Source organism: Triticum urartu, chromosome 7A (genome assembly GCF_056163025.1).
Source record: "Triticum urartu cultivar PI428250 chromosome 7A, HENAU_Tu73, whole genome shotgun sequence".
Taxonomy (NCBI): domain Eukaryota; kingdom Viridiplantae; phylum Streptophyta; class Magnoliopsida; order Poales; family Poaceae; genus Triticum; species Triticum urartu.
Window position 1 is genome coordinate 108,618,082 of NC_141879.1, and position 23,743 is coordinate 108,641,824.

General features: G+C 52.0%; 1 protein-coding gene across 1 annotated transcript; it reads left to right on the plus strand.

Annotated features, from left to right (window-relative positions):
• Positions 1-18,433: 18,433 nt before the first annotated feature.
• Positions 18,434-19,832, plus strand: LOC147958350 (uncharacterized). The gene is made up of 3 exons (XM_087534540.1): positions 18,434-18,587; positions 18,739-18,885; positions 19,605-19,832. The coding sequence occupies exons 1-3, from the start codon at positions 18,504-18,506 to the stop codon at positions 19,830-19,832; spliced, it is 459 nt and encodes a 152-aa protein (XP_087390666.1). The 5' UTR covers positions 18,434-18,503.
• Positions 19,833-23,743: the final 3,911 nt, after the last annotated feature.

Genomic DNA, 23,743 nt, shown 5'->3' on the forward strand with positions numbered 1-23,743 from the left:
GTTGCTTGCGGTGGAGAGATGAAGGGCCCGGCTCAAGGCGTGTATAAGTGCAAGCTCCCTGCTTGGCTTCCCGAGGAGCCCACCTTCTCTCCACTCGAGTAGTTGAATTGGGAGCACCGTAGTAAATGGATTGTTTGCCCGCTCTACCTAATCACTCTACAGTCTACACCCTGAGCTGAGCCAATGCTCATTAACTGTTAATTGCAGTTGACTTTTGGGGAACATATCACCGCAAACTAAACAATATATTCACAATCTACATGTGGCCGGAGTACAATACTCCATCCTTTCCAGTTTATAAGGCTCAAATCTTAAATCTCATCAATCAAGGCATTTTGTGAGTAGAGGAATGTATCTTGTACTTAACAAACTACCCCAATTAAACTCATGCATTAATTTGGATTAATTGCATTGCATGCATGCTTGGCCACTAAATGAGTAGGAACATTACATGCATTGGTGTGTTCCTCTTTAATTCTTGCATGCAAAGATTTAATACGTATTAAAAACTAAAAATGAGATGGAGATAAGCCTTCTAAATTGAAAAAACAAAAAAGTTAAAATAAGCCTTATAAACCGAAAAAGAAGGGAGTATTTCACTATGAGTACAAATTCACAGGTTTACGTGCTTGTAAACAGTTATTTGGAACTGTTCTTTAGTCGGTAATAGTGAACAAATTATTATCAATTGATCAGAATGTACAAGAACAATTGTCTGGACTGTGGGGACACATCTCATGCTACTATAGGATATTCTTTTTGTTGATGGTCAAAGAATTGAATGAAATCTAGACTCGCGCAGTGCCAAAAAACATTATTGGTCTCTTTGTGCAAAAGATGCACAAATCTCTTAGAAACCACAAAAGTTTTAGTTCACATATATTGCTTGATCAATAGAAGAAAAAAATATATGTTGATATGTATAATGCATTCCGGTCAAAAGAAAAAAAAAACGAGAGCCGACTCCCCAATCCATCCTTCTAGTGGGTGACGACGAGACCCCATGAGGCTCATGACACATTGTTTGTTCCACATGCCGCAACAAGGTCACTCCCCAAACCATCCTTTTAGTGGGTGACGACGAGACCCTATGAGTCTCACGACACGTTGTTTGTTCCACACGCCGCAACAAGGTCTTGGGTCGTCTGTTTGCATGCCAGTGCATGCCCCATCTCCATAGAAATACACATACGCCCTCTCATACTACCACATCTTGGGAGCCACCTGGCGCAATCGCCACCGCTCATGCAGGTTTGGTGGCGGTAGTGGATGAAGTGTGCGTGGCTCAAAGAGAGGGGACAATAAGATGGCGGAGGAATATTTTGGCTAATTATTGCTAATGCCTCCTGATGAAGCTATGTACCTAGGGTAGGGTCATGGATCTGTCCAACATACCCTCCCCAAGGGCATCTCTACAAAGAATCAGAAACAGTTGAAGAGAAACCATCATCCACTCGACCATGAAGATGTGTTCACTCGACCACCTTGAAGACACTCGACCACCAGAAGATGAGAAGCCCTTCACTCCGCAACGGTCTGGGTTTAAGTCATAGCTTTATGGACATTTATAGCACTTTACTTCGGACGTTACCAGTAACGCTCCTCCTTTATGAACATTGAACCCTATGTAACAGAGGGGAGTTAGGGTCCTGGCGCACTCTATATAAGCCACTCCCTCCTCTGGGACAGGGGTTCGCACTTTCTGTAATTCACACGCATATATCCAATCGACCGCCTCCGGGCTCCGAGACGTAGGGCTGTTACTTCCTCCGAGAAGGGCCTGAACTCGTAAAACTCGTGTGTACAACTCCTCCATAGCTAGGATCTTGCCTCTACATCCCTACCCCCTATTCTACTGTCAGTCTTAGAACCACGACACCTCCCTCCTCGCTCTCCTCATGTTAGGGCTTACACAATGCCCATCATCCCCATTTAATTTGTATTTGGTGGGATCTCCTCGAGATGAAGCGATTTGAAGGTACTGACTGTTGTCATGCCCATTCGTCCGAGCGATCTCCCAGCAAGTCGAAGTCCTCCAGCTTCTCTGACGACTATTGGATTATATCTCTAAAACTTGTTGAAACTTGGTAGTTTTAAATGCAAAAACCGCAAGTTTCATCGTTTAAAATCAGAACTTTTTGAGGGATTCTCCTTTTTACTACCCCCTTGTGCGGAAATGAACTACCGCGCAAATCATGAGGCAAAATGAGCGGGCAACAAGACTTGGCAGGTGAGTGCCCCACCGCATTTTCGGATGTGACTTTAGTCGACATACTTATTGCTACAACGAGTTGCGAGCAAAATCCTTGACAGCCCCTACCCCTGTAGAAACAAGTTAGCAAAACAAGAAGAGAGGAAAACTTACAACACTTTGTCCCACAGTCGATGGCCAACATTGCAGCTAGTCTTAAGTCGTTGTGTTTGCACATGAACACATCATTATGTGCTTACGACGTAGAGCGCAATAAGCAGGGCACATCGAGGGAGAAGAAGGCCAGAAGAGCGATACGATACACCAGACACGCCGGCAAGGTCTCTTGAAGACCCGGAACCCCACATGCCCAGGAGGGACTGCATCAAATGTGCACGGTGACTATGATATGCCCTAGTCCGACATGGCGGCCTTTATGGGCCTAAGTTTCGTTGCTATCAAACAGAGAACAATGAAGAACGAGAATAAGGAAAATGTGGGTAAAGAATAAAAGATAAATAATATAGAGGTACATTGTTATATTCGGTTAGAGCATCTACATCCGCGATGGACAAATCGAGACCCTCAAACGCCCGTGGATGTGCCCGGACGCGTCCGTGGACACTGACCAGTCACGCCTAAAATATTTGATTCTACAACCGGACACCTCAAATTAGAAATCACAAATCCATATTATTACATGCAACTTGAAACCTAGTCAAACCGGAGCTCACCCGATTCTACCGTGGCCTTGTCCGGCGGCCGGCGCCACTCCTCCGAGTGTTGGTCCGATCGCGACATGGTAGAGTAGGGCATGGGACACGAGCAGGATCACGGGACTCAAGACGCCGCCATCTCTCATGTTGTACTCTTCCTCGTTGGCCTATAACCCGAACGGTGCCTGTAAACGCCAGATCGATGATGAATCCATCCTGGGATGAGCCGGTGACGTTACCATGATGCGATTGCGACGCCCGGACTACTGCACCATACGGGGCGCTGGAGAATGCCACTCTGCCTCCCCGACATCCACCGCCGCGAGGGCTGCCGCTGCCTCCCGCACGTGTTGCCTCACATGGCGGGGCACACCGTGCCATGTTCTCGTCGAATGAGGCCCATGGTGCATCCTGATGCTTGGCGCACCAACGAAGGAGTTGCGTGTATGCCACCACGTTCGAACGCCAGACGGACCACACCGCCTCCGGCGAGGTAGCGACGTCACACCTAGCGCCGGATCCATGCGCCATTTGGGCGGACACAATAGATTCCCGACGGAAGGAGTCCGAGCGCTGCCGGGCAGACATCTCCTCCCGGGAGCGGCAGAGCGCAAGTCGGACGCCCATGTCCTCCTCGGGGCCGCGTTGGATGAGCTCGGAGTCGATGGATCTAGAGGTGAAGGACTCGGAACCGCTGCCCACCATGCCGGAGACGGCTGTAAATTGCCGGTGGTGAGCTTGGGTGGCGGAGGGAGTGAAGGGTGAAGTGGCTAGGGTTTGGTCCGGCGAGTGGATGGGGACGAATATATGTGGGGTCGGGTGGGCCAGGGTGGGATGTGTCCAACGTGGCGGGCGTGCTCAGGCGCCCTCATATCCGCCCTATATTTGGGCTGGATATGAGAGGTGTAGGTCAGCCTAGACGTTTGAGGCCTGTTTGATGTGCCCGGCTGGGTTGAAATTTCGTGACCGGGCGGCCCGCCCGGGCATATGAGATGGGTCACTGACCGGTCACGTTTATTCGACCCATACGCCCCCCTCAAACGGGCCTCAAACGCCCGGGCTGACCGATGGTGCGGATATGGGGGCTCCCAAGCACGTCCGCCACGTAGGACTGACGATGGGGTCCCACGTGGACTCTCCCAGAAACCCGGCGGTTCGATGGACGCCTCCTCCGTCGCCGTGGTGTGAACGCCGCGTGGTGCTGCTCCGGCTCGCCGCCCGAGGCCATAGCCGGCCGGTGTCCCCAACCCTAGCCCATCCACCTCCCCCCTCTCTGCGCCGTCACCCGAGCCTGTCCGCCTCCTCTCCCTGCTCTCCCATGCTCTCCGGCAATGGTCTGGCGCCTCATCACCATGTACGTTATGCTCACGCCTGAGCGCTGGAGGTAGATCACGGAGGAGATGAAGGCAAGGCACGCCGCCCGCATCGTTACTAGGTTGCCTCCGGACTCGCCGGAGCCGGAGGAGAACGAGGAGCAGCAGCCAGTGGAGGAGGAGGGAGAGCCGCTGTTGGATCCGATGGGGGAGGCGGATCCGGAGGAGGAGGAGGTGGAGCTACTAGAGCAAGTCTTCAACATGGCGAAGGCGGAGCCAGAGTTCGCCGTCGCCCAAGCCGCGGGGATTACGGAGCAGCAAGCCATTCTGGAGTCCATTCAGGATGAGACAAACGTGGAGGCCAACCTTACTTCCTCCGGCAGGAGCAGGCGGCGTTCGGCGCGCTCTTCACCGAACTCGACGCGGAGATAGAGGAGAAAGAGGCCGCAGTGGAGCAGCCGGAGGCGCCGGAGCTACAGCTGCCGCCCATGCCGTTAGAGCCGGGCGTGGAGATTGTCGACATCTCTAACGAGGAGCAGCTAGGTGATCGATGTAGTACGTAGATTTATTTCCTTTGCATGGTTTTGTATGGACTTAAGAATCTAATATGAAATATTCGAATGCAATTGTGCTAATTTGAGAACTACCCATTCACCACCCATGACTCGCTGGCACTGATCCACATTTTGCTTCCCACCGATGTGAGCCACTCCCCGTTATTAGCATGTATGCCTTGGTGCTGGCTTCAATTGCTTGTCGCCTCAATTCTTCTAGGCATGTGAGCGGACCTCTCTCCTCTGCATGGAAGGTTACAAACCCGTAATTAACTGTCGATTGTTAAAAGTCAATGAATCGACGAGGCGTTTTGCAGTAGCTGGCTCGTGAATTGACTTTTCGGTCCACGCGGCTGGACTTTCAGTGCGTTCAGACGGAGGTCTTCTGTCGTTTACATAAAAGGAAAAGTATTTCCAATATTGTTTTTGAACACAGAACATACGCAAAATATACACGCGTATACACTTAACCCTACGAACACATACATCCACACTCTAACCCTGTGAGCACCTTTGAAAGACTAAACCGGCATATCATCTTGAAATTTACGAATTTACAAAATCACCGTAGGCACCTCAATCGTTGACGGGAACGTCTCCTCCCACTGAATGCGCATCGACGGAAGTCTGAAATAAATTCAGGAATAAATGTGAGCAACAGGACTTAAATCCTGATGGTCTGGGATACCACAATGTCTCTAACCATCCAATACAGGTTGGTTCGCAAAAGTATCTCGGATTGATATGATTCAAAAGCAAAATTGTCCACCACGACAAGACGCACAATTTTTATGTTGAACACTTCTTAGTTCAGGGTCCTCTCGAAGAATAAAACACTCACGTTTTACTTCACACATGTATCACAGACATGTATGTGATATTTTTCTATGGAGGTTGCATATGTCCTTGGATTGTGGCAATCCAATAAAGAAAAAATTGCATGCCTAAATGAGGCGCAAGATTTTCATATTGAGCACTTATCAATTTAAGATAATCTTTAGGGTGACAAAGCCCCGTTTTACTTTGTTTTTTGCGAAAATACTTTCGATCTATTCATCAATTGTCAATGTAATACAAAAAATCAGAAGTAAGAATTATATCCAAGCATTAGAGCGAGCCGAAGGCACGCCGCCATCATCACTCTTTCCTCATCGGAGTCGATGAAACATTGTTTTAGTAGACGGTTGTCGGTGTACAAAAAAAGGGGTACACTTTTTGTACCCCTATAACTGTGCACGGGCAGTCTGAGCCACGGGCACCACCACACTGAGCAAGGCAAGGGAGGTGAGTCAAGGTAAGGCCGAAGCTCAGGAGAAGCAGAACGACGCCAAGACCAAGACCACAAAGAGCAAAGGGGACGAAGCGGACCCCCCCGGCAAGATCCTTGCCGGGAGGCGGTTTTAGCAAACCCGGCAAGACCCTTGCCGTGGCAGCTCGCCCCACACCTACGGAGTAAGTCACCCTTGAGTCCACTGCCCACATAGGGCAAGGATTCGGGAGACATCCCCGTGGTGGCATGCAGATCTTTGTGAAGACATTCAAGATCAGATACACCCTTTAGAAGATGATGATCCTTGGCGGGATCCCAGCCAAGGAGGACGACAAGGCCCCCGGCAAGAGCCTTGCCGGGAATGACAGCAGGCGCCACGGCAAGACCCTTGCCCGGGCCCCGGCAAGGCCCTTGCCAAGAACACCCGTAGGGCCACCATCAGGCCCACGCCAGTCAAACCTCCACCGCCGTTCGCATGCAGCTGCCGACCCAACCAGTTAGGCAGGCACCTGCGTGGCGGCATGCGGATCTTCATGGAGACCCACCACTGCGCCACCTCAGCTGCCTGCCTGCCTACATGGCACTGCGGGCGCCGCTGGCCAGGGCGCGTGTCGGCACGAGAGGGAGCGGCGACGGACGAGACATGGCTCTCCCCCGTCCCCGATAAAGCAGGGACACCTGGGCAAGACACATTAAATGCGCCTTGTCATGTAATGCAAGGGATAACCTCACATCACTGTACCCTTTCCACCTCCTTTGTGCCATTGTGGCAACCCCTTTTCTATAAAAGGAGGCCCGAGGCGACCAGGAGGAGGATTCGGCTTTTTGGAGCTCCTCACGCCCCATCGCTAGCTCAAGAACACAGATATACAATCCACCAAAGCAGGAGTAGGGTTTTACGCATCCTCGCGGCCCGAATCTGGATAAACGAACCATGTGCTATCTGTTTGATCCGCTCTTCTCACGACCCCGCGCCCCGCAACCATAGTAGGGATTCTTGTGATCCCATAGGTGTCGTTCCCATCGACATCTTTGGCGCGCCAGGTAGGGGGCGCAGTTGTGAGAATCGGCTTTAGCAGTTAGTTCGACACTTCTTCATCGTCATGGCGCCCAAGAAGAAGACGACGGTGGTGGTTGGCCCGTCGGAAGCCGAACATCCCGTCCCGACGCAGGCGAGCAGCGGAATGGTCGCAGAAAGGACCCGGGGCGCCGTTCGCGAACACCAACACCGTCCTAGCAGCCGGAGTTTGGGGGGCGGCGATGTTCGTGCGCCTGGTAACGGGCCGCACGCCGCCAAATCCAAAGACGGAGCCAGGCCCTCCGCGGGTGGCGCGGGGCCTTCCAAGATCGCTGCCACCCCGCCCGAAGGCGATGCGAGGGCCTCCAAGACTCCCACGCCGGCGCCGACGGCGCGCTCCTCTCAAGCGGCGTGCGACAAACGGCGTAATCACGCCGAAGACCCCGGGCGTCGCCACGGGAAGAGCCCCGAGCGCCACTCCCGGGAGGTAGAAGACCTGCCCGCTCGCCGAGGCGCTGGTGAAGATGGCATACGACCACTGGGTCGTGATAGAGCTCCTTCTGACATGGTCAGAAGTCGAAGCGCGTCACGATCCGTGCAGGTTTCGCTGCCACCAACGCCAGCAGAAGCCCTGGCGCGTGCGCAGTTGCTCCTCGATTTTCCTCCCACTATGGGGAAACTCGACGAATGGAGAGCCACTATCCGAAGCCTTGTTGCGGTGGCCAACAAAGACGAACCGAGTCCGGTGGAGCCCCTGGGTCGACGCTCCGACGGAGTCCCACGCACCAGTGGCAGGAAAGCCGACGGCGCCGCGACCACGGTGCACTCGCCTCCTCCCCGCCCGGTACCGCGGACGCCAGCCTGTCGCGACGTTACGGGCGACGAAATCTCCATAGCGTCGTCCGACCCGCGGACCCACTGTGACCAGCGCCAAGTCCTTCGGGAACGAGAACATGAAGACACTCGAACCACTATCGAGCGCCGACGCGGAGCGCACCACCAGTCAGACAGGCGAGCAGGGCCTGCTGTGAACCACCCGACACCGGAGAGCCCTGGAGGCCTACCTTACGAGGTAGGCTGTCCGGCTTTTACCCGTGAGCTGCGGCAGTTCCAGTGGCCCACTCACTGCACCTTCAAACCTGACGTGGGCGAAAAGTACAGCGGCAAGACCCACCCGTCCGAGTTCCTCAGCATCTACACCATTGCGATGCAAGCTGCCGGAGCCCGCGACGATAAGGTGCTTGTGAATTACTTTCCGTTGGCTCTTAAACCCAACGCCATGTCATGGTTGATGCACTTGCCGGTAGACTCTATTTCCTCCTGGTCGGATTTGTGCCATGAGTTTGTGGGCGCCTTTACTGGAGGCCACCAAGCCCATGGCCAAGCGAGCGACCTGCACGTCATTCCCCAGAAGGGAGGCGAGAGTCTCCGCAAGTATATACAGAGGTTCAGCCGGATACAGTACAATATCCCTGATGTTCACCCTGCCGCCATCATCAGCGCGTTCCATCAGAACGTGTGTAACCGCAAGATGCGCGAAGAGCTGGTAATGAACAAGGTGAAAGATGTAGCAGAACTCTATGTTCTTGCTGACAGATGTGCCCGGGCTGAAGAGGGAAGGAAGTACCCCGGCGAAGACGCCGGCGTGGAAACTGACTCCTCAGATGAAGATACTACCGCCCCGGCGAAGAAGGGCCGGCGCCGCAACAGGAAGCACAAAGGTAAAGTCGTGCTTGCCCTCGAGGGATCTGATGACACCGGCTCCACCAAGAAAACCAAGGCAGATGACCCCGGCAAGGAAATTGCTGGATGTGTCGCCTGCCGGGCCTTGGCGGTTGCCGAGAAGCCAGGAAACTCCGACAAGCGATACTGCAAGATCCATCGCACCAAAGGCCATGCTCTCCAAGACTGCCGACAGGTTGAGCTCCTCGCTGAGAAGCAGAGGGCTGAATATGAGAGACGGGACAAGGAGAAGGGCCAAGATGGTGCTAAGGGGTCCGGCAAGAAGCGTGACGGCCAGGCGGGCCGTCGCGGCAATGATAAACAACAGGAGAGGCCCGCCCGGGGCCGTGACAAAAAGCCAGAAGACGACGATCACGAAGAGGATGACGAATCCGGCGACCAAGAGTTTCAGAAAGCTACAGAGGCCATGTGCATTGACGGCGGCGCCTCACTGCATACTTCTCACCGCTAGCTTAAACAGTGGGCACGAGAGGTTACAGCGGCAGAGCCGTCGTTTGATGCCCAAAGGCCGCTGAAGTGGTCCAGCACACCTATCATTTTTGACACTGAGGATCACCCTGATCGCACTACTGCGGTCGGGTGCTTGCCATTGTTGGTTTCGCCAACAATACGCAACCTCAAGGTGACAAAGATGCTAGTCGATGGCGGGGCCGGTATGAACTTGATCTCGCATGTCGTGATCGAGAAACTGTAGATTCCTGATGGAGACCTCGAAGAGACGGGACACGTTTCAGGGGGTCAACCCGGGAAGAAGCCAACCTAAGGGAAAGGTCACGCTGCCCGTGACTTTTGGAAGCGATCTGAACTACATGACAGAGAGGATCGTGTTTGATGTTGCCAAGATCCCCTTGCCCTACAACGGGATCCTTGGCCGCCCAGCGCTGGCCAAGTTCATGGCGGCGTCACACTACGCCTACAACACCCTGAAGATGCCAGGACCTGTGACGATCATCACCATCCCCTCCGATAAGAAAGATGCGCTGATTTGCGCTGACCAACTATACCAGCAAGCAGTTGCAGCAGCTGCCGCCACTAGGGCACTTGCTCCTACCGCTGGGACCCCGGGAGGGAAGAAGAAGAAGAAGACCAGTGAGACCTCGGACACCCACTCCGGCAAGCGCACCTCTTCGGAGTGTAGCGCTCCCGTCGAGGACGTGCCAGAGAGCTTCACCAGCGGAAACAAGAAGCCCAGGGCCATACCACCTTGAACCAAGAAGGTTTCTGTCAATGAGGACGACACGGGAGGGGCTTTCACCATAAGCTCCACCCTTGACGACAAATAGGAAGACGCGCTCGTCACCTTCCCGCGGGCGAATGTCGATGTGTTTGCATGGCAAGCTTCCGACATCCCCGGTGTTCCCAGGGAGGTGATTGAGCACCACCTTGCTGTCTGTCCTCATGCGCGGCCCGTCAAGCAGAAGGTCAGAAAGCAAGCTTTGGAACGACAAGAGTTCATCACAGAGGAGATCCGGAAACTGGAAGCAGCGGGTTTGGTAAGAGGAGTGCTCCATCCAACGTGGTTGGCCAATCCGGTCATAGTGCGCAAGGCTAATGGGAAGTGGAGGCTGTGTATTGATTACACAGATATCAATAAGTCTTGTCCTAAGGACCCCTTCCCGTTGCCGCGCATCGACCAGATTGTTGACTCCATAGCTGGGTGTGATCTGTTGTCATTCCTCGATGCCTACTCCGGCTACCACCAGATCTTCATGACAAGAGAAGACGAAGAGAAAACAACATTCATCACCCCATGTGGTACTATTGTTTCATGCGGATGCCTTTCGGGCTGAAGAGTGCTGGTTCGACATTTGCAAGGGCGGTCCAGATTGGTTTTGAACCCTAGCTCCATAGAAATATGGAAGCTTATATGGATGACATAGTGGTCAAAACCAAGGACAGGGCAACCCTCATACCGGATTTGCAAGAAACATTTGCAAACCTGCGCAAGGTCAATCTCAAGCTGAACCCTGAGAAGTGCGTCTTTGGCGTCCCGTCCGGCAAGCTTCTCGTGTTCTTTGTGTCACAGCGTGGGATAGAGGCCAATCCGAACAAGATCAAAGCTATAGAGCAGGTTGAGGCACCCAAGCGAATCAAGGATGTGCGTCGTCTTGCTGGTTGCGTCGCCGCCATGGGCAGATTCATTTCCAAGTCTGCCAAGCGCGCCCTTCCCTTTTTCAAGATCCTGAAAAAGGCGGGCCCGATGGAGTGGACGCCAGAAGCCGAAGCAGCATTGCAAGATTTGAAGAAGTACCTATCCTCCGCGCCAATACTAGTTGCGCCTAGGCCACAGGAGCCGTTGCTGCTATACCTGGCGGCAATGAACCAGGTGGTCAGCGCCGCACTAGTGGCGTAGAGAGAGGTTGACGACGAGGTAATGGCAACGATAGAGCCCAACACCACCAATGCAGAGACGACACAGCCAGTTGAAGTGACGCCGAAGAAGAAAATGATGCAGCACCCGGTCTACTTTGTTAGTTCCCTCCTGCAGGGAGCTAGATCAAGGTACTCCGATGTGCAGAAACTGCTCTTCGGCCTTCTTATGGCCTCGAGGAAGCTGCGTCACTACTTCCAGGCACACGAGATCACTATCGTCACTCGCCTCCCTCTGCAACGGATATTGCACAATCCAGATGCAACGGGAAGAATTGTGGAATGGGCACTGGAGCTGTCCAGCTTTGGCCTCAAGTTTGAAAGTACTTCGTTCAGAGCCGAGTCCTGGCGGAGTTCATTGCAGAGTGGACCGCAACGCCTGACGAAGAAGCCCAAGAGACTGCTCTCCCCGGCAAGGAGGCAAGTTGCAGTTGGATCATGTACTTTGATGGAGCTTTCTCCTTACACGGCGCCGGGGCTGGCGTACTGCTTGTCGCGCCCACCGGAGAGCACCTCAAGTACGTGATCCAGATGCACTTCCCCAGGGAGGTGTCAACAAACAATACGGCAGAGTACGAAGGGCTTCTTGCCGGTCTTAGGATTGCGGCGGACCTCAGAATCAAGAAGCTCATCGTCAGGGGCGACTCGCAGCTCGTCGTCAAGCAAGTCAACAAGGACTACCAGAGCCCGTTGATGAAGGCCTACGTCGATGAAGTGAGAAAGCTGGAAGAGCGTTTCGACGGTATACATGCTGAATATGTTCCCCGAGCGGAGAATGATATTGCTGATTACCTGTCAAAACGCGCTGCCCTCAAGCTACCTGTGGAACCAGGTACCTTTGTGCTCCATCTAACTCAACCATCCGTTGATCCATCAACAGAGCAGAACAAGAGGAGGAGATCAGGACCCGGCAAGTACTTTCCCGCCGAGCTCCCCGGAGCCGCCGGCAAGGATGTTGCCCGGGACACTGAACCCACCACGGGACGGCTAGCTCCGGCGGAGCGTCAAGCTCTTGCCGTCGAGACAGCCGCTCCCATAGCGGAGGAAATGCCTTCAGTCCTCGCCGTCGAGCCCCAGGCTCCAGCGTGGGCACAACATACCGTCCGATTCCTCCAAACAGGGGAACTTCCTGAAGAGCAGGAAGAAGCGGAAAAAGTAGCCCGTCGCTCTACCATGTACCAGTTCGTCGATGACGTCCTGTACAGAAAGAGGCCGAACGGTGTGAAATTGAAGTGTATCCCTCGGGAGGAAGGACTGGAGCTGTTGGCGGAGATACACGGAGGCATATGTGGATCCCACATCGGGTCAAGGGCCCTTGCCGGCAAGGCATTTCAGCAAGGCTTCTTCTGGCCCACCGCCCTCCAGGATGCGACGACACTAGTCACCAGGTGTGAAGCGTGTCAGTTCCATTCAAAGAAGCTTCATCAGCCGGCTCAAGCCCTTCAAACCATTCCTCTCTCCTGGCCCTTCTCGGTCTGGGGGCTCGACATACTAGGCCCTTTCCCCCGCGCTGTCGGGGGCTTTGAGTACTTGTACATTGCAATCGACAAGTTCACAAAGTGGCCGGAGGTGGAGGCAGTGAGGAAGGTCACAACTCAGTCAGCCATCAAGTTCTTCAAGGGACTAGTGTGCCGTTTTGGTGTACCCAATAGGGTCATCACCGACAACGGCACACAGTTCACAAGCCGCACCTTCATGCAATATATCCAAGACCTCGGCAGCAAAGTCTGTTTCGCTTCCGTTGCTCACCCACGAAGCAATGGTCAAGCTGAGAGGGCAAACGCTAAAGTACTGCGAGGCTTAAGGACCAAGACCTTTGACAGGCTGCACAAGAGTGGAAGGCGCTGGATTGATGAGTTGCCGACGGTTCTTTGGTCGATCAGGACGACGCCAAATCGAGCCACCGGCCAGACACCCTTTGCCCTAGTATACGGGGCAGAAGCAGTTCTCCCCACTGAACTCATATACGGGTCACCTCGAGTGCTCGCTTATGAAGAGCTTGAGCAAGAGCAACTGCGGCAAGATGACGCAATGCTCCTTGAGGAAGATCATCTTCGGGCGGCTGTGAGAGCAACACGCTACCAGCAAGCCTTGCGCCGCTACCATAGCCGCAAGGTTCATGCCCGAAGCCTTGAGGAAGGCGACCTTGTCCTTCGGCGCGTTCAATCGACCAAGAATTCCAACAAGTTGACACCAAAGTGGGAAGGCCCTTATCGGGTAATACGAGTCACCAGGCCCGGCGCAGTCCGCCTGGAGACCGAAGATGCCGTTCCGGTGAGTAACTCCTGGAACATTGAACATCTTCGCAAGTTTTACTCGTGAGGTGTGGCTTGCTGGGCCCCCCGGTAAGCCACTTTTTGTACAAGCATTGCCGATGATGCATGTAACCCTTTGTACAAAGCCAGGCGCAGACCCTGAGCATAAATAAATGAAGCGCTGGCGCCCTAAGTTATAGCATGCATGCTAGGTCGAGTCTCGTCCTTGGTTAGGGTTTATAGTGCTTAGCGGCGGCTAACCCCTAGCTTAGAGGTCGAGTGCGCGTCTCTTTGCCGTTCTTTCGTCTTCTTTGGTTCGCAGGACTCACAGATATCCTTGCCGGATCACTTGAGGACGAAAAACAGAAGAGGGACAGACCAGCATCTAGATCCCGGCAAGCCAGTATTGCCGGGGGCTGCAAGAGCAAAGATTCACCCACGGCAAACCAGATTTGCCGGGGGCCACAACTTCAGATAAGTTCTTCATCCCTTATCATGCATTCCCTTATGGACTGAGGTATGTGAAACCTCGTTTTTTCCTAAAGCTACCGTGCTCCCCTAACTCTAGGCCCTAGGGCTCGTTCCTGGGGCCAGGTTTGGTCGTAGTCGCGGCAGTGAGAGGATGAAACAAGGAGCCTGAACCCACCTCATCCCTGCCTCTGCCAAAGGTGTGAGAAAGGTCGAGCGAAGTGGGGAGACGGCAAGGCCTGTTGCCGGGCAAGGAAATGTTTATCTTAAAGATATCAAGGATTTACTCCTTGTCGTGGGTTCTACCCACAAACAAATGACCCGGCAAGTATTCCTTTTTCATTAAAAACATTCCACTCAGGTACAGTCCATAGGGAATGAAAAACATGAATGATGGGATTACAAGTTTTAAATTCAGCTAAGGCCCGAAGGCTTACAAACTAAAAACAGATAAGGTGCATGTAATTCCTTTCTTGTCCCTCTCCTCAGGAGGCAGGTCAAGGAGGCGAAAGAGACAAAAGGAGCACCTAGGAGAGCTACGGGTGGCAGAAGACACCAAGAGAACATCTTGGTGGCCGTCCAAAGGCTGGATGGTGATGGCGGCGCCGGAAGCAGAGCTCGAAGACGAGGCGGCAGGACGTCAGCACGCGTCGAAGGCGTCGGTACCCGTGTACTCCGACTTGACGGCCTTGCCGCCCGCCCTCTTCCTCTTCCGCAGCCTCCCAATGCCAGCCGCCCAAGGAGACGACCCCGAGAAGTTCAGGGAGCCGGCGACGCGGATGATGGGGTCGCTGGTGCCGCACGGAGCGGCACCCGACACCTAATCGGACCCGTCATCCTGCCGCCTACTACCCCCGTCGTCGCTGCCGCTGTCCTCCTCGTCGCTCCCGCCCGAGGAGGAGTCTTCACTATCAGAAGAGCTCTCCACGCAGCACCTTGCACGGGTCCCAAAGCACCCGAAGACCTTGATGGAGAGAAGGCCACCCTCCATCAGCTTAAAAAGGAGAGTGAGCCCCTCCATCAAGCGGTGGATATGGGCAAACGTCTTCCATCCCCGACGGAGATACATCACGTGAGGGGCTGGGAAGTCGACATGAACCCGCGTGCCGCTGATCCCACAGCCCCTCATGTGCAGCCGCAGCGACTCCGGCGGATCCAGCTCCATCTCCCGCGCGAATGGAGTCGGGAGACGAAGGCGACGGCGAGGCGGCCGGCGCAGCCTGACGAAGAACTCGCAAGGGTCATCCCCAACGTGGCCCTCCATGGGGGGAGGAACTACTGGCGGAGGCGAGGCCAGCGCGCCGCCCCGTCCTCCTCTTCCCCGAGCGCCTCGGCCTCGCCCATGGCCTCGCCCCCTCCCCCTTCCCCTCGCGGCTGGCTCTGTCACCGCGGGTGCAGGAGGAGGGACGCGTTGTCGAGCGGCGACCCTCGCCGCCACCGTTGAAGGACCAGGATTCCCTCTCTCCATGGCGGATGGAAGGGGGGAGCAGAAGCTGAAGGAAGAAGGAGATGAAAGAATGCAGGACGCCATCCCCCCTCCCGCTCTTTATAAAGGAATGGGGTGGGGGCTCGGCCGCCCCGCTCAGCCAATCAAGACGTGGAAGGCGCAGGGAACTGGGACCGACCCGCCGCCCCAGCCCGCGGCGGCCCGGTTTCCCGCCTCCACCGTTCGCCACCCCAAGCGCATGAGAGCCATGTGGCAGGCATGCAGGACCGAGGCGACGGGTGAGGCGACCTCTTACCACCCCGTGATCGTAGGGAGTAGACGCCTTGAAGACCACGCCTCGGCCCCGTTCAGTAAATGGGCCGCGCCTCCACGCCTCCCTCCGTTTATGGGGAGGGCGCGAACCGCCCCCTTTACTACGACGTGACACATGCATGCAGAGCTCAGCCCCACGCATGCCGCCCACGTCACACACGCCTCCCCACGCCGCGCCACGCGCGGGAAGCGTGGGAAGCACAGCGCGCGAAGAAACTTACCGCGGTAAAAACCGCCCCGCCTGCCCGCGCACCGTTTTTGGGCCTAGCCCAACGACGCGATTGCGCTTACGTGTGGCCCAGGCCCGGGGGCTCTTGTCGGTGTACAAAAAGAGGGGTACACTTTTTGTACCCCTATAACTGTGCACGGGCAGTTTGAGCCACGGGCACCACCACACTGAGCAAGGCAAGGGAGGTGAGCCAAGGTAAGGCCGAAGCTCAGGAGAAGCAGAACGACACCAAGACCAAGACCACAAAGAGCAAAGGGGATGAAGCGGACCCCCCGGCAAGATCCTTGCCAGGAGGCGGTTTTAGCAAACCCGGCAAGACCCTTGCCGTGGCAGCTCGCCCCACACCTACGGAGTCAGTCACCCTTGAGTCCACTACCCCCATGGGGCAAGGATTTGGGAGACATCCCCGTGGTGGCATACAGATCTTTGTGAAGACATTCAAGATCAGATACACCCTTTAGAAGATGATGATCCTTGGAGGGATCCCAGCCAAGGAGGACCACAAGGCCCCCGGCAAGAGCCTTGCCGGGGATGACAGCAGGCGCCACAGCAAAACCCTTGCCGGGGCCCCGGCAAGGCCCTTGCCAAGAACACCCATAGGGCCACCATCAGGCCCATGCTAGTCAAACCTCCACCGCCGTTCGCATGCAGCTGCCGACCCAACCAGCTGGACAGGCACCTGCGTGGCGGCATGCGGATCTTCGTGGAGACCCACCACTACGCCACCTCAGCTGCCTGCCTGCCTACATGGCACCGCGGGCGCCGCTGGCCAGGGCGCGTGTCGGCACGAGAGGGAGCGGCGACGGATGAGACAGGGCTCTCCCCCGTCCCCGATAAAGCAGGGACACCTGGGCAAGACGCATTAAATGCGCCTTGTCATGTAATGCAAGGGATAACCTCACATCACTGTACCCTTTCCACCTCCTGTGTGCCACTGTGGCAACCCCTTTCCTATAAAAGGAGGCCCGAGGCGACCAGGAGGAGGATTCGGCTTTTTGGAGCTCCTCACACCCCATAGCTAGCTCAAGAACACAAATATACAATCCACCAAAGCAGGAGTAGGGTTTTACGCATCCTCGCGGCCCGAACCTGGATAAACGAACCTTGTGCTATCTGTTTGATCCGCTCTTCTCACGACCCCGCGCCCCGCAACCGTAGTAGGGATTCTTGTGATCCCATAGGTGTCGTTCCCACCGACAACGGTCAAAAAATCATCATGCTAAGGCCCCCATAGGACCGCGCACCAAAACAACAACCGCTGCCGATCAAGAGAAATCCAGATCGAAAAGATCCAACATACAGACACACAAATGTAGACTAGATCCGAGCGCTCCACTGAAGACAACACCGAGTAGATCCTACTAGATCCGCTGGAGACACAGCTCCACACACCATTCAAACAAGTCCGGTATATTACAACAACCGCTGCTGTGGAGAGAAATCCAGATTGGAAAAATCCAACCTGCAGACACACAAACGTAGACTGGATCCAAGCGCTCCACCGGAGACAACGCCAAGTAGATCCTACTAGATCCGCCGGAGACACACCTCCACACACCCTTCGAACAAGTCTAGTATATTACAACCATTTGCCCGTCCTGTTGTTTATATCGCATACAATCTTAAACTATGATGATGCAAAAAAATGAGGTAATTTATTTTAGTGAGTTGTATAATTCTTACATTGAACACTTTTTATTTTAAATCATTCCAATGACATTTTTTAGCAAGCCAAAATGTAATGTCAACACATTGATTAATAAACTCAATGATATAATTATTTTGAAGCAGTATACTATAAATTGTATTATCAAGTTGATGCAACAAAATGATTAATTAGAATTTTGTGTTATATATCACATTTTATAAAGTAATTATTGGTCAAACTTAAAACTTCGGATTTTTTCCTGGTTCTTCAATTTTCAAGTGAACTTTTGGCAGTTGAACTTTAGACTGTGCATATTACCAAGAAACATTAACAGCTGTCTGTGGACCTTTTACAACTCCCAAAAGATATTTACAGTTCTCTTATTATGGCTAAAAGATCTGCTGCGAGCGTCAGATTTTGCCGCGGAACACCTCCTCGCCTAGGCGCACATACTTGGTGACCGGTCCCAGCTCTTCGTGCGCAACATCAAAACCGGCAATGATGTAACTCAATGCACTCGGCTGTCGTACTATCACATCAGGTCACAGAGCGATCTGCCGTGGCTTCCGTTGTACTCCTCGCTCCTGGCTTGCATCCCAGACGAGTAAATTACATAGAAGTACCACAATTGAGGCATTGGAAGCAGATTGGTACCAAGATTGGTAATTTTTACGTGTCAGTACAAAGATTGGGGCGAGCCGTTGCAGAAAAGACTAAAAGTGCGTTTTATACGTATTGACAGAAAAGCTGACCGGTTGGGCCCACCCGTCAGGCGCCACGCTGGCCAGTGCGCGCGTGCCCGCGCGCTGACTCGGACGAGCCCGGGTCGAGCCGTTTAGGGCGCGACTGGTGCGGTCGAGCCACACCCCACTCACTCCCCCTGCTCTGCTCTGCGTTCTTCTTCCTTCTCTCTGCCTCGCCGCCGCCTGCGCCCGCCCCCACCGGCCGCCACACGAAGCTGCCGCAGCCATGGTTTTTGAAGACGAGAGCAGCGACGACAACTCAAGCCTCCCGTACATGCACTCGGAAACCTCCACCGATGGGCTCAACCAGGTCAGTTACTCCATTGGAGCTAGGGTTAGGGCTAGGTTTAGAAAATTTTGGGGATTTTTCTGTGTAGGTGATCTTTGGTGTGAGGATTTCATTTGATTTGCTTTGTCCTCGTCCTCTGCACATGATGCTAACTTGGATTTTGCTTGGGCAGGTGCCTTTCTCTCTTGAGGACCCGGATTACAAGGGTCTTGAGCTAGATCTGATAGTGCTGTGCGAGAAGCATGGGAAGCCATCAGAGAGGCTTGTTGCATTTGAAGGAACAATGACTGGGAGAAGGTTCTTAGCATGTGCAGAGTCGGTATTTTTCTTGCCTTATTGATTATGCACAGGATATGTTCATTGGAAGTGACAGAGTCTTGTTTGCCAATTGTGATTCAGTTATGTGTATGGTAATTTTGTTAGTCATATATGCCATACTGTAGTGCTCATTGTAGGAATGGTGAATATTATGGTCAGTGGAGTGCATTTAGGCTAAATATAGGCTCAAGCATGCTCTGTTGTGTGCACATGAATGCTCTGTTGTGTGCACATGCTATTTATTTATGCTTGTATGCAATGTTGCTTAGTACTCACATTAGCCCCTCCATTAGCTGATGTGTGACTCTTAATAAGTAACTGTTTCTTACTGCTGAGAGTAGGTACTGTCATTAGCTAGTTTGTTCCTGTAGGCTAATGTAGTGTATTTAGCTAGGCTAATGTAGTCTGGTTTGATAACTCTTCATTCAGTGATTTCTATGTTCCATTTGTTAGTGATATATGGCAAAGTAGTTCACTGCTAAAGTGGTAGTGCATATTGTAGGATTCCATTATATTAATGGCCAATTGTAAGTTGGTTATTATGCAAAGTTGAATGGAGTGTTACTCTGCTAATTATATATTGATCACCCTCTTGCTTAGCACATGGCTGTGCAAATTCAGTGTTGGTCAGCACCAACATTAGCTACTGGCATGAACTAACTGTTGCTTACTACTCATAGTAGTTGTATTGTACTAAATTTTGCCCTGTTATTTTTCCAGGAAGGTCAGAATTGTGGGTTTGTTCAGTGGGTTGATGAGCAGTGGCCCCCAACAATGGAGAATGCATTGCTGAAGCTTTGGTCAATGGTTGAAGAGAGCAAGTCTGCTAGGGTGAATGATAATCTTCAAAGTGCTTTAACTATTCACCATTTGACAGAAGAAAAGAAGAAGCTAAATGCAGATTATGACAAGTTAGTGAAAGATGTGCATCAACTTGTGGACTTTTAGCAGGATAGGGTTGTGGATTTTAGTTATCTGCAGTCAGCTGTCACATATCAGCACGAATGCAGAGCTGAATTGGTGGCTCGTAAGAATGCAGAAATGGCAAAGAAAGATGCAGCTACAGAGAAGCTTCAATAGAAGTATGAAATCCTGTGCAACCTGACAATTGCTCAAGCAATTGCCATCCAAAACCTCAAGTTGAAGAATATGAAAGAGAAGGAATTGCTGAGTGAGGCTAGGATGAATTTGGAGTTGAAGAATGCAGAGTTCACAAAGTTTGAGGAGAAGCTCACCCAAGAGAAGCTAGAGTTGAAGTTCCAGGTTGCTGATCTGCTGAAGCTCAAGGAAAACCATAATGAAGAGAAGCAGATGCAAGAGTTTAAGATAACTGAGCTCATGAAGGCAGAGGAGAAGCTGAAGGAGAAGATCAAGGGGGATCCAGGCCATCTTGGAGAACTGAACAAGATGAATTGAGATTAGTGGGCATTGCAGACCTTTTGGGAAGGATGGCTGTGCAATGACCTAGTAACTTAGAATTATGGTTGTGTAATGTATGGTTCTAGTACTAATTGTGAACTCTGGCTGTTTATCTACCTAGTAATATGCTATTCATCCTTTTGTGAGAAAAGGATGGATTGTGCATTTGAACTCCACTATGTAATGTGAACTCCAGTGATGCTTATGTTAGACTGAAAATGTTTACATACTGATGCTTATGTTATTCTGATGGTTAAATGCTTCTTAAATGCATATAGTTACATATGTTAGAGTGATTCTTAAATGCTTAAATGCATTTGCAAAAGGAATAGTTTGTTATGGTACAGTGATGCTTTAGGTGGTTTCGTCGACCCCGAGCCACCGTAGACCCTAGTTGATGGCTTTAGGTGGTTTCGTCGACCCCGAGCCACCCTAGACCCTAGTTGATGGCTTTAGGTGGTTTCATCGACCCCGAGCCACCCTAGACCCCAGTTGATGGCTTTAGGTGGTTCCGTTGACCCCGAGCCACAAAAACCCAAATTGATCGCTTTAGGTGGTTTCGTCGACTCCGAGCCACCGTAGACCCTAGTTGATGGCTTTAGGTGGTTTCGTTGACCCCGAGCCACCATAGACCCTAGTTGATGGCTTTAGGTGGTTTCGTCGACCCCGAGCCACCCTAGACCCTAGTTGATGGCTTTAGGTGGTTCCGTCGACCCCGAGCCACAAAAACCCAAAATGATCGCTTTAGGTGGTTTCGTCGACCCCGAGCCACCGTAGACCCTAGTTGATGGCTTTAGGTGGTTTCGTCGACCCCGAGCCACCCTAGACCCTAGTTGATGGCTTTAGGTGGTTCCGTCCACCCCGAGCCACCATAGACCCTAGTTGATGGCTTTAGGTGGTTCCGTCGACCCCGAGCCACCCTAGACCCTAGTTGATGGCTTTAGGTGGTTCCCTCGACCCCGAGCCACAAAAACCCAAAATGATTGCTTTAGGTGGTTTCGTCAACCCCGAGCCACCGTAGACCCTAGTTGATGGCTTTGGGTGGTTTCGTTGACCCCAAGTCACCCTAGACCCTAGTTGATGGCTTTAGGTGGTTCCATCGACCCCGAGCCACCAAAACCCAAAATGATGGCTTTAGGTGGTTTCGTCGACCCCGAGCCACCCTAGACCCTAGTTGATGGCTTTAGGTGGTTCCGTCCACCCCGAGCCACCAAAACCCAAAATGATGGCTTTAGGTGGTTCTGTCGACCCCGAGCCAGCCTAGACCCTAGTTGATGGCTTTAGGTGGTTTCGTCGATCCCGAGCCACCCTAGACCCTAGTTGATGGCTTTAGGTGGTTCCGTCGACCCCCAGCCATCAAAACCCAAAATGATGGCTTTAGGTGGTTTCGTCGACCCCGAGCCACCAAAACCCAAAATGATCGCTTTATACAACATATCAATAGGATCAACATATCAATCATATAAAGAACATTTTCAGCATACACAACATATCAATAACTCCATTAATATATCCAGCATATCAATAACTCCATTTTGAGTACTCATCAACATATGAATCATAAAAAGAACATACACACTATGAAGATATCCAATGTAATGAGTACTCATCAATAACTCCAAAATATCAATAACTCCAGCAATATATTGAGTACTCATCAACATATCACATGAAGATATCCAATAATATGCATCCAGATGAACAAAAGCCATACATGGCATTGATTCTTAAAGTACATCATCAAAGCAAGATCACCATTGTATCATAGGATGCAAGAACACACACATGAAGTATCTAGTTGCCACTTGCATAGAAGTACCTCCTCCATCCACTATGTGTAACACCAGCACCTGTCCCAGTAGTAGATGTGGATGGACCAGATTGCCTTGGGGCAGAGAATGTACTTCTCCCTCTCCCAGCACCTCTACCAGCACCTCTCCCAGCACCTGCAGCTGCAGCTCCTCTCCCAGCACCCCTACCAGCTCCTCTCCCAGCTCCTGTCCCAGCACACCTCCCAGCTGTTGGTGTTGTTGTAGGAGCTGGTTGAGAAGTTCTTGCTGCTGGTGTAGTAGCAGCAGCACCAGCATTGGGATTCCTTGCAAGAGGCTTGCATAAACAAGAAGGAAAATGAGTTAGTACTTAAAAAATGGAATGTACAAGAAGGAAAACATGTTACTACTTATAAGAGGATTACCACATGTTTGTTCTTCCTCAAAGCCAGCTCAGGCTTCAACTGCTTCATGTAGCTAGTGTACCTATGTCCTTGTAGTCCACAATTGCCACATGTTATAGTCCCCATTCTGGATGTGTCCTTAGGCTTTGGAACTTCAAATTTCCCCTTGATTCTTTTCTCTTTCTTTCTTCCTCTCTTCACTTTAAATGCAGGTGGGTCAATGTCAGGACCAGGGGTCCTTGTCTAGTCATGCTCACCAGGAACTGGATAGATCATTGGTTCATAAGCTGCCACATAAAATTCTTTCTTGAAGAACTTGCTGACATAATCCTCTGGTTTTCTTTTGCCCTTGTTTATTGCTGAGATGGCATGGTTACATGGGATGCCACCGAGGTCCCATTTTCTGCACCCACATGTGTGCACTTGCAAGTTAACAGCATGGGTTTGATGCCCACTTGTAACTTGCCACAAGTCCACACCAGCTTGAATTGGTTTGCAATATTTGGCCCTCTCCTTCTCAACCTCTAGCTTCTCACTATAATGGGGTGTTATGTCCCATCTAGCTGTCTTTGCACTCTCCCTATTCCTATGTCACCTCATCATCTGCTTATCCTTTATTCCATCACACATTGTCCTAATTGGTTTCTTCCTAACATCTAGGACATACTTGTTGAACACCTCAGACAAATTGTTGACTACAAGGTCAGTCTTGGAGTTTGTGTCAAATGCATGCCTTGCCCATGTTTTCTTGGGTATTTGACCAAGCCACTCCCAAGCTTCCTTACATTCAGCTCTAAGGTCATTCATTGCAATGTTAAATTTGTGTTCACTATATGCATAGGCAGCATTATCCATACACTTCTTCAGATCTTCCCCCCTAAACCCAGCAGTTTGGAAGTTTGCATACATATGCCTAAGGCAGAACCTTTGGTTACACTTAGGAAAGACATCATTCACTGCATATAGTAGGCCCTGGGACACACAATTAAACTAGCTAAGCTAATATCTAGCACAAAACAACCTTATAGGAACAAGGACATAAGATGCAAGCACATACATTTTGCCTATCTGACATTATTGTATATGGACCAAACTGTCCCTCTTCTCCTCCTAGGCAGATTTTAAGTTCGTGTAGAAACCAACACCAATTAGCTTTGTCCTCTTGCCCAACAATACCAAATGCTAGTGGGTATATATTGTTGTTGCCATCTCTACCAGTGGCAGCAAGTAGTTGAGCACCAGTAGTTAACTTAATGAAGCACCCATC